General features: G+C 40.8%; 2 protein-coding genes across 2 annotated transcripts in view; both read left to right on the forward strand.

Annotated features, from left to right (window-relative positions):
* Window positions 1-17,215, forward strand: part of LOC119414221 (chloride channel protein 2-like) — a 553,451-nt gene that overhangs the window by 312,537 nt on the left and 223,699 nt on the right. The gene's annotated exons all lie outside the window — the stretch shown is intronic.
* On the forward strand, window positions 259-3,699 carry glula (glutamate-ammonia ligase (glutamine synthase) a). The gene is made up of 7 exons (XM_037682237.1): window positions 259-352; window positions 960-1,147; window positions 1,233-1,394; window positions 1,988-2,134; window positions 2,217-2,344; window positions 2,441-2,640; window positions 2,734-3,699. The coding sequence occupies exons 2-7, from the start codon at window positions 982-984 to the stop codon at window positions 3,044-3,046; spliced, it is 1,116 nt and encodes a 371-aa protein (XP_037538165.1). The 5' UTR covers window positions 259-352; window positions 960-981; the 3' UTR covers window positions 3,047-3,699.

Here is a 17,215-nt window from a genome sequence, read left to right on the forward strand (position 1 = left end):
CATCACTGATTCGTGTTCGTTCCGTTTCAGAGACCTTTGTTTGTTTCTGGTCTCATTTTAAGTAAAATAGCATAAAAGCCCTTCAGATTAAGTAATTATCATTAGTTAAAGCTCTCTGCAGGCGGCTCAGGTGCTGCCTGGGAGTCTTGTCTCTTGTCCAATCACGTCGCAGCTGCTGTCCTCTCTCCGACCAATCAACGACGCGCGCCGTCCCACTTCCTGCTCTTATAAATGCGGCTCCGCTGCCAGGCTCTGGTACCGGAGATGAGAGAAATACTAGTGAACCACCATCCGACGAGACTTTGGACCTGCCAGTCCTTTAGTTTTTATTTCAATTTTCTCCTTTGTCCAGGTAAACCTGCTCTTCTTTCTCTACTTGTGTCCATTTTTGACGCGGTCACGCAGGACAGGCGCGCAGCGTGAACTCTCTGAACCTGACTTTCTCCGCTCATGTAGACTTGATCATGCGGTGAATTCTAATTTACGGTCTTTTATGTTGTAGAAACGGCCTCTGTTACTCCTAACTCGATGTTTAATGGTCCTATTCTTCGTGTTCGGTAGTTGTGGTGTGTGTTCAATTATAACCAGGAAGGAGCTGATGTAATGCTGCCTCTGTCTTGCTGCCATCATCCGTAATCGTGGTGATTTCAACAGCACGCTGTAGATTAATGTTATATCTGCAGTGTGTCATCCTCTGTCGGCTGTCAGTCACCAGAGTTAAATTTAATCCGATAATCCAAAAAAAATGGTTCTTTTGTTTGACAAGATAAACTATGTGGCTTTTTTCTTACATCCTCGGTAGTTTTCATCCCCTCCCCCCTTCTGGAAAACAGTGGCGCTGTTTTTGTGGGTGGTTTGGGCACCCCCTTCAATCCGAACCCCCCCCCCCCCCCCCATTACGCAACATGTGGTCCACCGCGAAACACCGGGAATCTCAAACCTGCTCTCCTCATTTTCAGGTGTGTTATAGTATCAAGCAAGATGGCCACGTCTGCCAGCGCCACCTTGAGTAAAACTGTCAAGCAGCAGTACATGGAGCTCCCTCAGGGGGACAAAGTCCAAGCCATGTACGTTTGGATCGATGGAACAGGAGAGGGGCTCCGGTGCAAAACCAGGACTCTCGATTCCGAGCCGAAAAGCATTGAAGGTAAGATGGGAGGTTTCTGGTTCTTATGGTGTTTGGCGAGCCCTCCTCCCTCTGCAGTGTGGTCATGGTCGCGCTCTTGTTGCAGAACTCCCCGAGTGGAACTTCGATGGCTCCAGTACCTACCAGGCCGAGGGCTCGAACAGCGACATGTATCTGATCCCTGCTGCCATGTTTCGAGATCCGTTCCGCAAAGACCCCAACAAGCTGGTGCTGTGTGAAGTCCTGAAGTACAACCGCAAACCTGCTGGTAAATGACAGTTTCTTGTTTCTTTTCTTGGTTATTGGTGGAATATTTTACCTTGATGTGACCCAAATGCAGTCAAGTTTCATTGTGTGGAAATCACATCTCTAGACGTATTTTCCATAGTCTGTAATTAAAATAGCAGTTGGTGCTAAAACATTTATTAGGGACTAACCTCTAGACACCTTCAACTCTTGGCTGTTTAAAATTGAAAGGGTCACACTTTAATCCAGGCGTGTCAAACCCACTTGCAAAAGGGGGGACCAAAATGAAAACCTTTTTTCAAAGGAAGGGTCGATTTCAGAATCTACATAAACTCAAGTTAAGATACCAAACATCTTTTCTTGGTTGCATGTTCCTCAACAATAGTTTGATTGGCCTCATTCGACGTTCTCTGTTGCACTTTTGACATCATAATCAAAGATCACTGAAAAAAATTAAAAGTATTTTTACATTTAAAATAGCATCTTGGGGACCAGATTTGGCCCCTGGGCCTTGAGTTTGACACGCATGCTTTAATCCATTCTGAGCCACCATTGACATGATGATTACAAGTTAAACTTGGCTGCACTGACGTTATTCACCTTCTTCCTGTGCAGAAACCAACCTTCGGCTCACATGCAACAAGGTGATGCAGATGGTGGGGGACCAACACCCCTGGTTTGGCATGGAGCAGGAGTACACCATCCTAGGTACTGACGGACACCCATTTGGCTGGCCATCTAATGGTTTTCCAGGACCACAAGGTGAGGAGCTGAAGTTTTTGTTGTATCGCACGTCCTGCGTTGGGTCGGCATTATCCAGGTAGTTAACTCTGTAACTTTGCAGGTCCGTACTACTGCGGTGTGGGAGCTGACAAAGCGTATGGCAGAGACATCGTAGAGGCTCATTACAGAGCATGCCTGTATGCTGGGGTCAACATTTGTGGAACAAATGCTGAAGTGATGCCTGCTCAGGTAAGGATGGGAAACCAAAACATGACTTTGTAATAAACCTGGTATTTGTAACCAGTTAAATGATCAAACCACACTTTTGGGTTTGTTTTTTTTTAGTGGGAGTTTCAAGTTGGACCTTGTGAAGGAATCAACATGGGTGATCATTTGTGGGCAGCCCGCTTCATCCTTCATCGTGTCTGTGAAGACTTTGGTGTTGTCGCCTCTTTTGACCCCAAGCCCATCCCAGGAAACTGGAATGGCGCAGGCTGCCATACAAACTTCAGCACGAAAGAGATGAGAGAAGACGGTGGATTAAGGTGAGTCGACAAACCTTCGCAAAGTGCATTTTCTAGTCTGAGCTGCTGGTACATCTTGCATTTCTGACACCGTCGCAATGCTTCTGCTTTCAGAGCCATTGAAGACTCTATCGAGAAGCTTTCAAAGAGACACAACTACCATATACGTGCCTACGATCCTAAAGGAGGTCTTGACAACGCTCGCCGTCTGACCGGGCACCACGAGACGTCAAACATCCATGAGTTCTCTGCAGGTGTGGCCAACCGAGGCGCCAGCATCCGCATTCCCCGTAACGTCGGCCAGGAGAAACGAGGCTACTTCGAAGACCGCCGTCCGTCGGCCAACTGCGACCCGTACGGCGTGACCGAGGCCCTGATCCGCACCTGTCTGCTGAACGAGGAGGGTGACGAACCAACGGATTACTAAACCCCAACTTGTGGACTCTCTCTCTCTACTCCCCTCCCAATTTTCTCTTTTTAAATAGTACTGTAATATTTTATTTTTCCCTCTCCCACTATGATTTTAACACGATGCTAATGGTTTAAAGTTGGCTGGTCAACTTACAAACATGACATGGTAACGAGGTTCCTGGAAGTTTTGAGCTGGTATTGTCAGGGTACATCTTTTCACGTCTTTAGCAAGGATTGACTTTTATAACTGTTTTTATAACCTGCGTCATATCGTTCCCTTTTTGTCTGTTTGTGACTAAAATTAAAACTAAAGCACAAAGGACACTGCAGGGTAGGGCTGCTACGACTGGACGACAATGTGTTTAAGTAATAAATGTGACTAGTTCATGTGTTGTTGAAGTGTTGACGATTCAACTGTCCGGTTTTCAATGTTACTAATGTTTTTATTTTTTAATGTCTTCAAATTTCTGTCACATTAAGTCGACTTGTGTGGTGCACTTGTCCCAAACGTAAGTTGTTCATAATGTGGTGGGTCATTCTATAATGCCATTTGTAGATTTTCTCGAGGAGTTTTATCCTTTACTTTTTTTTTGGTTGTTTAACGACTTTAATGTAATGCCACCTAATTTGGTAAAACATTGTTTACTGAACCTGGTGTTTTTTTATTGATGCACTTAAAACATTTATTTTATCACAACACATCTGTGTGACTCTTGAATTTAAGACCTAAATGACTTCATTCTTTCCACAGGACAAGAAAATATTTCCTTTTTTAAAGGCTGAATATGCTACAACTTTAGCATAAAACAAATGTGAGTTTGCCTAATGGTTTAACTTTTCCTCCCAACTGAGCTAGATTGGCATCTAACAAATAGCCTTTAGCTTTGCACGAAAGGTGAATCTGCCCCTTTAGCAGCAAGTTGAAGCACAAACCTTTTTTGTTTGCTGTAGACTGAAATATTCAAACACTTGAGGATTTTTTTTCACAACTACATAAAAAGAGGAACATATTGGCATCATCAGTCCAGGCTGGTCTCCGGATTGCAGAGTAACGCCTTTAGTTGGCAAAAGCTGTTGAAGCAGCTGCTGCAGGATTTTATGGTCAACAAAACGGAGTAGTGAAGTGAACTACACCCAAAGGTAACTAGTAAAGTTTTAACGAGCTCCGCTTTCTTTTGCCAAGCATGCTTTTGTGTCATATGGCTTGTTTCAAGCCAAAAGCTCAACAGCAGCTTTGTTTTGTTGTTTTGCCCGTGGGTGGTAACTGGAAATTGGTGAACTCACGAGACGGTTATTCGACTCCTTCCCTGCAGCAGCCTGAGGACAATACTCCCAGAAGTGCAGCAAACTCGTCCGAAACTAATTGTGGCTAAGAACTATGGTAATTATTTAGTCTGTCTTGTTGGTTTAAAGAAAATAAAACTTAGTTTTTATACGTTTAATGCTGGAACGCATTTGCTGCTGTAGCTTTAAGATTCACATCTGGGGCTGAACTTCAGTTTGGAGAAGTCTTGGTTTTTGAAACGGAGAGAAAAGAGGCTGTTCGGCCACATAGCATACTCCTCTTTCGTGACATAAACACGGACCTCTTTTGTGCTCTCCTATCTTTGGGGGAAGGGCCTGAGTTTGTTTCTGAGACCTTTCCCCTACCTCCCAGCTGCCTTCACGCCACACGCTTTTAGTTAGGCTGCTGATTGGTTTCGCCTGGATCAAGTTAACCAATCGTAAGAGAAAAGGGCAGGTTTGTTCCCATGTCAGGGATGATGGCTGGCTTGAGGCCAACAAATGTACTCAAAACTTCTTCTGTTTTTTTGCTTTTGTCTTTATCTGCTAGGCACTCAGGAACGCCGAAACATTGTGTACTCTTCACCTGCATGTTATTTCTCGAGTCCCAGACTCTTATTTCTGAGTAGTTTAACCTAATGCGTGAAAACATGATCGCGTTAAAGCCTTGTTGGCTGATGTCGTTTAGCTGTGGTGGTCATCTTAATCAGATTGACATCAAAGCTTTCTCAGTTGTAAATGTACCGTACATCCAAGGATTACTTTACTAAAGATTTTAGAAAAAATCTTGCACAATGAATAGTGCTTGAATTATGTGATGTGAAAAACTCTCAGCTACTATCACACCAGATAGGTGCACATTATCTTTAAAAGTTGACTGAAAAAGAGCCATTTTTGTGTTTTCTACGTTCCGTTGGCTATGGCTAAATGGTAAATGGACTGTACTTCAAAGCGCTTTACACTACAATCTGTGTCCTCATTTACCCATTCATACAGCACTCTATAGATCTCTACAAAGCTAATGGAACAAATCATTCTAAAGAGAATAATCAGAGCTTTAGATCACATTCAAACACCGACTGGACACATATCGGAGGCAACAAGAGGTTCAGTGTCTTGCCCAGGGACACTTGGGCATGTGACTGCTGGTGGATTCAAACCCCCAACTCTTGCATTGGAGGACGACTGCTCTAACCACTCAGCCACAGCTGCCATCTTGAATTGGGTTGACTCCAAAGTTAATCAGTTGTAGAGGTATACCCAATGATTATTTCCTGAACGTTTCATCTAAATCCGTCCAGTAGTTCATGAAATATTTTGCAAACAGACAAATACATGAAAAAGCACAGTCTCCTGTCACATTCTAAAGGCAGGGCAAAATGATATCTTAGCGAAGGATCTATCAAACACTAATACAAAAATAAACAAGTCTTATTACCGACTACCACTCTCAGACCAGTCCTTCAAATATAATTAGGATTAGAAGCTAACAGAACATGATGTTCTGTTCCCAGAGATGCCCAGTCATCGTGTCCATTTCTTGTATTCCTTTTGTTCATGCAGATAAATGAACACTTAAAGTTCATATTCTGATCGGAGGTCTTGTTTTTCCTAAAGCGAGCTGTAACACCACCACCACCCCGTTACGGTGGGAACCCCTCCTCATCACGTTCACCCTCCAAATAAAATGTTTGCTTCCTTGCTTTAAAGCTCAAGTAGGGTTCCAATTTGCATGCAGGATCCAAACCTCCCCATGCCTGGGAAGCTCGAGCGACTGGGGGGTGGCACACCGGACAAAGGATGGAGAGGGATGCTGCTCAGTTGCCATGACAACCACTGGAATATACAGGCTGGATCATGGTACCTCTGATGTGTGTGTGTTGGGAGAAAGAAAAACACACACATCCAAGTTATGTAAGTATTAAAAATATGAAATGGGGTCAACAAGTGTGCAATCACATCATAACATTAAAGCTTCTTTAACCATTTTTGATAAACACAGATTTTTAAAATCTATTGCAAAATGGCAGGTAGAGGTAAGAAATGTGAATAAAGGGGGTAATATTTTCACCCTCTTGTCAGCGTGCGTTCTGCTGTGTTGTGTAACTCATCGGGCTGGTTCAAACCAGAACCCACTCTCCTCTTCACAGTGTCAGACAGAGGAAGATGTCCACGCACAAAGTTCCTCACTTATACCGACTGGCAGACGGATGAAGTGTGCAAAGCAGCTTTTAAGTAAAACTTTTAATTCTGTGCAAAATGCTGCATGAGAAAACTGCAGAGACTGAGTGATGTCAGCAAAGCACACAGTTGGCTCGTATTTTTTGGACATAGCATAAATATCCTATTAAAGAGTTAAAATAAGTGCATGGGATGAGTTACTTGAAAGGATGTCTGAATATTTTTGCAGAAAACTGGAGACAAAACATTTCTTTGGATCTAGATTTATTATTCATAAATCAATGTTTAATCCTGGGTAACTTGTTTCAAAAATGCATTTTCACCTGCTTGTTCTTCTAGCTGAAGCGTCTTGTTTCTTAGAAACATGTTTTTCTGCCTGTGTGAAAAATGCTGCATACTCATGTGAAAACTAGAGGATTGTTGGAGTTTCCCGATTGGCTGAGTGCCTTCGTGCGATTGGGTTAACGGTGGCTGTCCTGGTGTCCCTCAACCCTGCCTGTGCTGTGATTGGTCCTGCCGCTGCATGACACAGTGACACAGATTTGGTCAGTGCTGCTGCAGCTCAGATACGCTTGTCTTTTAGATTTTGAAGTTAAAGAGCTGTCAGTATGAACTGATGAAGTTGTTTTTGCAAACCTCAATTGTAACAAAGTTGGGAAGTTGTGTAAAATGTCAATAAAGACTGAATGCAATCTCTTCTTTTAACAACAGTCTGTAAACATCAAGGATCTGAGGAGAGCAGCTGCTGGAGTCTGTGGAGGGGAATCTTGTCCCATTCCAGTCTGATGAAGAGTTCTAGCTGCTTAACAGTCCTGGATCTTCTTTGCTGGATTTTATGTTTATGGTGCAGTAAATGTGTTCATTTGGTGAGAGGTCTGGACTACAGGCAGGTCAGTTCAGCACCCACACTCTTCTACAAAACTGTTGTAGTGGATGCAGTACGACATTTATGACATGGTCTTACTGAAACAAACATGGTTAAAAAGGCTAAAACAAAACAGAGAATCTGGATTTGAGCATAAGTTAAAACCTGCATATATTTGCTGCATTGATCAGTGCTTTTCTCGATTTGCCTATCCTAGAGGCACCAATGCACCCCTACACCATCAGAGAGGCAGGCTTTTGAACGATGCACTGATAACAAGCTAAAAGGTCCTTCTTCTCCTTAATATAAAGGGATGTTGTTTTTGTTTTTTTGCACTTATGACTTCATTTTTGTGTGATAGAGCTTTAAGCATCATTTGTACTTATCAGGGTGAACTGTGTTTACAGACAATGATTTTTTTGAAGTGCCCCTGATGCATGTAGTAATGGCCAGGACAGGATCAGACCTGTTTTTGATGCAGTTCCATCTGCAGGCCTGAAGATCAAGAACATCTAATATGGACTTTCAGTCTTGTCCTTTAAGCTCAGAGATTTGTCCAGGCTCTTGAAATCTTTTGATGATATTATGAACTGCAGATGATAGGATATTCAAAGTCTTCTCAGTAGTTTGTTGAGGAATATTATTCTAAAATTGTTTCACTATTTATAGACACATTTCTTTACAGACTTGCGAACCTCTGCCCATGTTTACTTCTAAAAAGCTCTTTTTATTCCCAGTTCTTTTACTGACCTGTTGTCAATCAGCCGATGCTTTGCTAAATTCTCCTCCAGCTCTTTCTTATTCATATCCCTTACTTTTACAGCTAATGAATGTGGATGCCATCAAATTCAAAATATCCTTATTTTCTTTCCCAAATATATAATGCAGTTTCTTAGTTTAAACAATTAATATATTTAACGTATTCCACTGAGAATAAAATATGATATAATGCTCCAACTTTTTCAGAATGGGGTTATATTATTATTATCATCATTATTATTTTGCCAAAGGTCAAATGAACTGAAAAGAACTCAAAGACTGATTATATGAAATGCTGTTTGTTGAGTTATTTATAAACCAAATGGACTTTTGTATTTAAAGAATTAAGGAAATTACCCACTGGGTATCAAACAGTGGTCACTGCATAATCTGGGCTTGTGACCCGGTTGAACCTGCTAAGCAGAATCTGCATTTCACTTTTCTTTTTTGTTAGGATAAACTTTTCATTTGCACAGTCTTCTTTTTCACTTTTTGTTCTGCTTTGTTACAAACTGTCCATCCAGTATGAATTTGAAATTTATCACAGGGACATTTGAAGCCTTCATTCATTAAAGGTTCCGGTCACAGCTCCATCACGGTTCTGACAGATTGTCCACCCATGAATCGACTGGCCGGATGCCAGTACTTTTCCATCTCCAAACTCACAAGAAGTTCCCCCCCGACAGCATCCTGCTGCTTCATCTGCATGGGCTGCCCCCTCTACTCATAACAAAAGATGACCCCATACACCCCCACAAGTCCACTTTCTCTGTAACTTTCCATTTCATTCTAAAGTTTTGAGTGCTAAGAGGAAAAAAAAAAACAAGAATGATGACTAATCATGTATGTGTAACATAATAATCCAAAACATTGGTGGAAACTATGTACAGACCCTTTCCAAAAAAATTAAATATCATGGAAAGTGGTTTAACTTCCATAATTTCTTTAAAAAAGTTAATCTTTAATAGGTGATAGATTCAGGGCCCACAATTTAAACAATTTCAAGTATTTATTTGTTTATTTTAAAATAATTTGGGCTTCCAGCTCATGAAACCAACGAAAATAGGATTTCAAAAAAGTAGAATACTGTGGAGAAATCAGCCCAAATTTTGCAGAGTATGAATGTTTTAAAGTGAGTGTGACACTAATCATCTAATAAACTCAAAGCGCCTGTACAGGTTTGGTTCAATTGTCTCAGTTCGGTTCAATATGGGGAAGACTGAAGACATAACAACTGGCCAGAAGACCATCATTGATACTCTCCATGGCAGGGGTGGGCAATTATTTTTTCCATGGGGCCACATGAGAAACAGCAAATATTGTGGAGGGCTGGCACAAATGACTTTTTCATTCAACCGTTATTTAAACAGGTAAATCCCATTGAGCCTCGAGGACTCATTTACAAGAGAGACCTGATTTCAACTTAACTCATCCATCCATCCATTATCTTTACCCGCTTATTCCATTTTAGGTCACGGGGGTCGCTGGTGCCCATGTCCAGCAATCACTGTGCGAGGGGCGGGGTACACCCTGGACGGGTCGCAAGTCCATCACAGGGCCACATAGAGACAAACAAGACAAACAACCATTCACTCTCTCACTCACACCTAGGGACAATTTAGAGTTACCAGTCAGCCTAACATGCATGTTTTTGGACTGTGGGAGGAAACCGGAGTACCCGGAGAAAACCCACGCATGCACGGAGAGAACATGCAAACTCCACCCAGAAGGCCCCTGGACCGGGGTTTGAACCAAGGACCTGCTCGCTGAGAGGCAGCAGCTCTACCAGTTGCGCCACCGTGCTGCCCTAAACTTAACTCAATACTGCATAATATTAATAGTATTTCATTATTAAAAGCAGTACATAGCACTGTTTTAACAAGCTGGTAAGAGTATTTCTTATGATTAAGCAACGAAAAAGCGAGGTTTCCTTACAAAAAATGTCATTTATTCAATTAAATTTCCCAGTACAATGGTAAACTGTTAACATTTTTACCATTTGTGACGTTGTATTAATGATCATTTTCATTCACCCCAAAACTCATTTTGAGTTTTATATACTGCTGGAAAAAGTTCTTAGCTTTGTAAATATATCACAATATTGTCTTTGTACTCCAAATATTATGAAACATCATATAATAGTGATCATCACTGAACTGTGGTTTCGAGTCCCGGTTCTTTACGTGCCTACATTTGTAGTCTAAACATCTCATTTGGTGTTTTTCAGTTCTTTTTTCTTGTTTAGTGAGAGAAGTCTAGTCTCTGTTGGGCTTTAACAGCAATGTTAAAGTCAGGTTGAAGGTCTGAGGTGGAGATGTGAAGCAAAGCTGACATCATCATTGAGAGAGGATCTATATCTGGATTTGGTTAACTTCATTTGTTTACATATGTATTTTGTAATTCCCCTTACGGGGGCCGGTGAGAGTCAACCAAAGGGCCGCATGTGGCCCTGGGGCCGTACAACGCCCAGGTCTGCTCCATGGGATGGGTAAGCCACAAAAGTTTATAGCTAAGGAGGCTGGCTGTTTACAGAGTGCTGTGTCCAAGCATATCAATGGAAAGTCTAGTGGAAGGGCAAAATGTGACAGGAGAAGATGCACCAGCAAAAGAGATGACTGGGCTTCAGCGGATTATCAAACAGAGAAGATTACAGAATCTGGCAGAGATCCAGAAAGAGTGGAATGAGGCGGGAGTCACAGCTTCACAAACCACCACATTCAGACACATCCGGGAGATGGACTACAACTGTCAGGTTCCTTGGCCCTCTTTTCCGATGAAAGTAAAGTGTGCCTTTCATTCGGAAATCAAGGTCCAAGAGTTTGTAGGAAGAAGGGTGAGGAACAGAACCCATACTGCTTGAGGTCCAGTGTGAAATATCCACAGTCAGTCATGATTTGGGGTGCAATGTCTGGTGCAGGTGTTGGTAAACTCTGCTTTCTTAAATCCAAGGTCACTGCAATAATCTACCAGAATATCCTGATGCATGCTCAATAATCCAGGTAGAAAAATCTAAAAAAGTTAAATCTGGTCCTCTGGACATTCAAAAAAACAAAACAAAGCAAAACAACAAAAAAATGTAGAAACGTTTCTACCAGAAATGTAAAATCTAATCTACCAGAATGTTTTAGAGGACTTCATGATTCCTTCTGCTGAGGAGCTGTATGGAGATGCAGATTTCATCTTCCAGCAGGACCTGGCCCCTGCCGCCAGAAGCACCAAAACCTGGTTTGATGCTCATACCACAGTGCTTGACTGGCCAACCAACTCGCTGGACCTAAACCCCATTGAGAATCTATGGAGCATTCTCAAGAGGAAAATGAGGGGCACCAGACCCAACAACAAAGAAGAGCTGACAGCAAGCATCAAGGAAACAAAGTTCATGCTCAGTCATCCAGGTACCAAATCCAATAATGCTCAGTTAGGTCATCTGGACAGTTTCTTTTTTTTAGAGACGTTTCACCCTCTATCCAGAGGGCTTCATCAGTCTGAGGAGATCCAAGTAAACTGATTCCCCACAAAGCAGTAAACTCCTTAAGTGGACCAACCAGTTTGCTGGAGATAAGATGGTTTCTGGGGGCTGTCCTGTACCCCATCGACACCTCCCAGGCAGGCATCCACAGCCAAAGTGGTTCATGGCAACAAAGTTCATGCTCATCCAGGTACCAAATCCAATAATGTCAAGTAAATCTGGGCTTCCATAACTCCCAGGCAATGCCACAGGCTGATTGCCTCAATGCCACATCACATCGAGGCAGTGATTAAGGCAAATGATTCTCAACCAAGTATTGAAGATTGACATATCGTTTTGAAAGTACCATATTTTGATTGATTTGTTGTGATCCTAATTTCTTTCTTTTTTCTGCAAAAACTGAGTAATGTGAGCTGATGTCTTCACAGTATTCTAATTTTTTTAAATCTTGTTTTCGTGGGTTTCATGAGCTGGAAGCCCAAATTATGTAAAAATAAACAAATAAATACTTGAAATTGTTTAAATTGTGGGCCATGAATCTATCATCTATTAAAAATTAACTTTTTGAATGGAATTATAGATGTTAAACAACTTTTCCATGATATTCATATTTTTTGGTTAGAATAAAACATATCTTTTAAAACATAATTGGTTCATTATCAACTGTTATTATAGTTAAAATGATTTTTTTTAAATTGTTTTCTGGAAAATGTGATTCAGGTGAGGTGCAACATAAAAAAATACTCACGTGTTGCTCAAAAGTGAAAACATGTCATTCCTTGAATTAATATTTATTGCCTGCTGCCTCGTGTCAGTTTTAGAATAAAATGCTGATAATAATAATGTTGAGAAATGGTGAAGTTGTAGCCATTTTGACAATAATGATATTATGTGCAATCTCATGCAGGATGTCATACTCAGAGTGTTGTAAAATGACTCACATCAATTTTTAGATCAGTATCTATAAAGCTGACAGCCATTTTTCTGTTTTCTAAAGTCAGTTGTCTATGTCTGCCATCTTAAATTGAACTGGCTCTGAGACTTAATTAGTTGTAGCATATGATGATTATTTCCTGAAAGTCTCATTAATCCCATAAAATTCAGGATACTCCACAGTACAGAGACTGCCCTGTTTAAAATCACCAACAATTTAGTCACTGCTGCAGACTCCAGACTCATCAGTTTGCTCCTGCATTTAGCAACATTTCTTCCATCCTACTCAACTTCTCCTACCTCTGTATCACTTACAACTCACTCCTGCTTCCAGTCTTACATATTCGATCAGAAGCAGTTTGCCCTGATTGGTAACACACACTCCTCTGAAGCCCCATAATCATGGAATTCCTCAAGCCTTGGATGTCGGGCCTCTCCTCTTTATCATTTACATTGCCTTGTATACATCATCTGCTGACATGCACTTAAAATCCACTCATATGCCGATGATACTCAAATCGACACCACTCCACTTCTCTGTCTGTTTCTGGTTATAACTGCCTGCAGGATACTCAAACTCATCAGCAGCAAAACTCATCTTCAGGTTGTTACTCCTCAGGCTCTTCTCATGAATGTTGGAGTTCATCTGGGTCTAGATGGATATTTCATCTTCTCATCCTGTAATGTATGGGTCTTTGTTTATTTGGACTCTACGCTCGTCTTTGAAACGCAGACCAAATCTGTTACTAAATCATCTTATTTTTTAACTTATTAAACATTTCAAGACTATGTCCCTCTCTCCCAGACTCTGGCAGAAATCCTTATCCATGTCTCATCACTTCCTGTTTTGGAAAGCTGTATGGATACTTATTTGGGATGTAGGATCTAGTAAAACTCTTGTTAAAATTCAGTATGTTCAAAACTCTGCTGCCATGGTTCTCACCCACACCAAACTTTGGCAACACGTCACTCCAAATTTCATTCAGTTCAGTGGCTTCTAGTCAGGTCTCTGATTCAGTACAAAATTCTCCTTCTCACCTATTAATCTCGGCACAGCTGTGCCCCTCAGTTCCTTCACCCCCATCCTAGAACCTCAAGTCACTGGACTGCTCTCCGTCCCTCACATAAGGGTGCAAACTTTTACCATACCCATACCATTTTATTTATAGAGCACTTAAAACAGCAACAAGGCCAACCAAAGTGCTGTACAGACAGAACAACAGGTAACACACAAAGCAATATACAAAATGAAGTAAATCAGAATATAGAGATAAAAACGATGCAGATAATGACAACAAACCAGTGTGGAGCATACAGGTTCAAAACACAGATCATCTGGTGTTGAAAGCCACCTAATAGTAGTGGGTTTTTAAACGGGACTTGAAAACCGAGAGGGAGGGGGCCTGTCTGACAAGCAGAGGTAACTCGTTCCAAAGTCTTGGTCCTGCTACAGAGAAGGCCCTGTCACCTCTGCGCTTTTGGTGACAGTGTACTGAATTTCAGCCGCAATCTTCTGAAATGTTCTCCCTGCTGACATTTGCAACACTTCTCCACTGGAAATATATAAAATATATAAACCGCTAAGGATTATTGTGCATCACTTTTCTTAGACCTGTCTAAAGCTTTTGACATAGTGGACCATGACATCTTGTGCCATAAGCTCTCAGAAATTGGTTTCTCAGAACATACCATTGGTTGGTTCTCTAACTATCTTTCAGATCGGAGGAAACGTGTTCAACATAATGGTATTTCCTGCAGTTATCTAACAGTCAACAATGGTGTACCACAAGGCTCAGTCTTAGGACACACCCTCTTTACAATCTACATAGGTAATGTAGGTCAAAGCATCCCTGATGCATCCTTACATTTCTATGCAGATGACACGTTGTTTATTGTCGAGCTTAAACAGTTGCTATGGTTTTCCAGCTTTTGCAATCCGCTTTTAACATCATCCAGACAGATTTGTTCCATCTCAAACTTGTCCTAAAAGCAGACAAAACCAAAGGGATGCTTTTTTTTTTCAAACAGGAAGTCGGTCCCAGCAGTTCTTCCTCTGATTTTATCCTCAAATGGTGTCCCTATTGAGTTTGTCGATTCCTACAAATATTTGAGTATCCTGGTCGACTCACATCTCTCTTTTAAGCTTCATGTGGAAAACCTAGTAAGGAAACTTAAAGTTAAACTGGGTTTCTTTTTCAGAAATAGATCCTGTCTAACTCTGAATGCTAGTAAACGCCTTGTAACTGCAACTTTCCTTCCCTCCATTAACTACGGTGACATTATTTACATGAACACACCTACAAGCACCCTGCAGATGCTGTCTTTCACAGTGCACTAAGATTCATAACTGGCTGTAACTACCGTACCCATCACTGCACCCTGTATTCACTGGTTAACTGGTCATCATTGACTTCACACAGACTCTCCCACTGGTACACTTTCATCTTTAAATCACTTCTTGGTCTGCAGCCTTAATATATCTCCTCCTACATGTCTCTGTGTGAGTGCAGCTACAGCGTGCGCTCTCAGGACATTATTACCTGCAGTGTTCCCTCAGTGAGAACTAAACTAGGCAAATGGGCCTTCTCCTACTCTGCTCCTGTTTCCTGGAATATCTTGCAAAAAGATCTGAAGCTCTTGACCTTGACCTCTCTAAGTGGTTTCAAGCATCTGTTAAGTTCCTGGCAAAAACCAATGCAGACATGTTCCTGTTTTTAGTTTTCTACACCGCCTTACAACGTAGCTGGGGGTTTTTTTGTGGGAGGTTTTTGCTACATTTTCTTTTAATTACCATTATATTTTCATTTGTTAAAAAATAAATAATTGTATGCATCCTTTATGATTGTCTATTGTTGTCTTTGTTGTCCACTGTCATCACGCTTTGTTAAAATCAGGTCTCTTTTGTAAATGAGTCTCCAAGGCTCAATGGGATTAACCTGTATAAATAAAGGTTGAATGAATGAATATATAAATAAAAAAAAACTAAAAGGTTACTTATTCACCAAATAATTCTTCACTGGTGCTTGAACTGACTTGTTGCTCAGTTTACTATTTTATTTTTTGTAGTTCATAGTTAGTTCATGTTTTAGGATGATATCGCACTTATAGCATCCTTGGGTTTCATGAAAGAGGCTTCTCAAATTATTATTATTAATGTTGTGATTACAGTTGTTGTTCACAATTCACTGCAAATAGTTAACGACAAAACTTCATATTAAGGATATTACACAAACTGCACTCAGCCACTAGCACACACAATTTAAGTTCAACATCTGTAAAATTGAATGAATTATAGTCATTTCTGGGATTGTTAAGGTCAGTTAGCTGTGGCAGCCATCTGCAATGGGGTTGACTCCTGAAGTTAAACAGCTGCAAATCCTCTAATGATCGCTTCCTGAGAGTTTAATAAAAAGTTGTCTGGTGGTTCATGAGATATTTTGGTAAAATACACACATGGACACACACAGAGACACGCACATGCACAGGCCAAAGGGTCTCTTATCCTTCTCAGTGATGGGTTTAAAATGAACTCATGAAGTTTGTGCTGTGTGCTGCATGAGACGGGTTGGCAGAGGACGTCACTTTATACGTAAGAGGGAATCATACAACATGAAATCCTTTAGTCATGTGTCGTAAAAAAAAAAGAATGTGTGTGTGCGTGCGTTTGTGTGTGCATTTGTGCGTGTGTGTAGGGTTATATCAGCTGCTGTGGCTGTAAAAGTTAATATTAAAATCACAGAATGCAGAACTTATCTTTGTCATGAGGAAGATTTTCATGTTGGACACTTCTCTTTGACTTTATTGCGTGACAAGCTGAACTCTTTCAGCATATGAAAGCTACATAGTTTCCTCAAAAGAATTATTGGTGATGTAAGTCTTCTCAAAAATGTTATGATCTCCTTTTTTATTCTGGTATTTGCTGTTGCACTTCCTTGTTTGCTGTCTGGAGGCTGCTCCTGATGGTCTTTATCTGCTCCCATGCAAACAAGGAAAGCAATCAAGTCATGATTAATATATTGGAAAAACTGGACTCATAAAGGGGTTTATTGCTTAAGGTATAATTTATATATTTTTTTATAACAGTCTGTCACCCTGAGGGAGTAAAAGGAAATTGCACACATTTATTCACACAAGAAAATATCTAAAGGGATTCTAAGTGATTTTTATTTTTAGCTCAGAAAACTAAAAATAAATTGACCACCTCCACCAGGAGGGCCTTAAGTTTTCACCATCACAGCTCGAGATCAAATGTTATGTTATACACACAGTATGTGTTACAATTTTCATAATTTTTCATATTACGTTTCATATTAGATTAGGTTTTCATAGGTTAGCAACAAAGCTGCACACAAGACTGACAGAGTGACCACAAATAGATGTAAACAAAGACAAGATTTGCGTTTAAATACACACATCATCTCCTGTGGGTCTAGTCTAGGGGTCTGCAACCTTTCAGAACAAAAGAGCCATTTCTGCCCCTTTGATCAATAAGAAAAATGTGACCGGAGCAGCAAAACTTACTACAACTGGGATTATCAACTGGTGGCCGATTGGTCACTTCAGGTTTGTTTGGGGGGGGGGGGGGGGGGGCATAAAGCCCCGAGGGGGCCAGATATTATAATAATATATAATAATAAAAAAACACACACACACATATATAAATATAAAAATTTATATATATATATATATATATA

This window comes from Nematolebias whitei, chromosome 9 (assembly GCF_014905685.2).
Source record: "Nematolebias whitei isolate Nwh7 chromosome 9, NemWhi1, whole genome shotgun sequence".
In the NCBI taxonomy this organism is placed as follows: Eukaryota; Metazoa; Chordata; class Actinopteri; order Cyprinodontiformes; family Rivulidae; genus Nematolebias; species Nematolebias whitei.

Bases quoted from the DNA above. Each gene is read 5' to 3' on its own strand.
- glula (XM_037682237.1), top strand. From the start codon at position 982: ATGGCCACGTCTGCCAGCGCCACCTTGAGTAAAACTGTCAAGCAGCAG. The intron at 1,148-1,232 runs GTAAGATGGGAG...CTCTTGTTGCAG, and splicing joins CGAGCCGAAAAGCATTGAAG to AACTCCCCGAGTGGAACTTC. The intron at 1,395-1,987 runs GTAAATGACAGT...CTTCCTGTGCAG, and splicing joins GTACAACCGCAAACCTGCTG to AAACCAACCTTCGGCTCACA.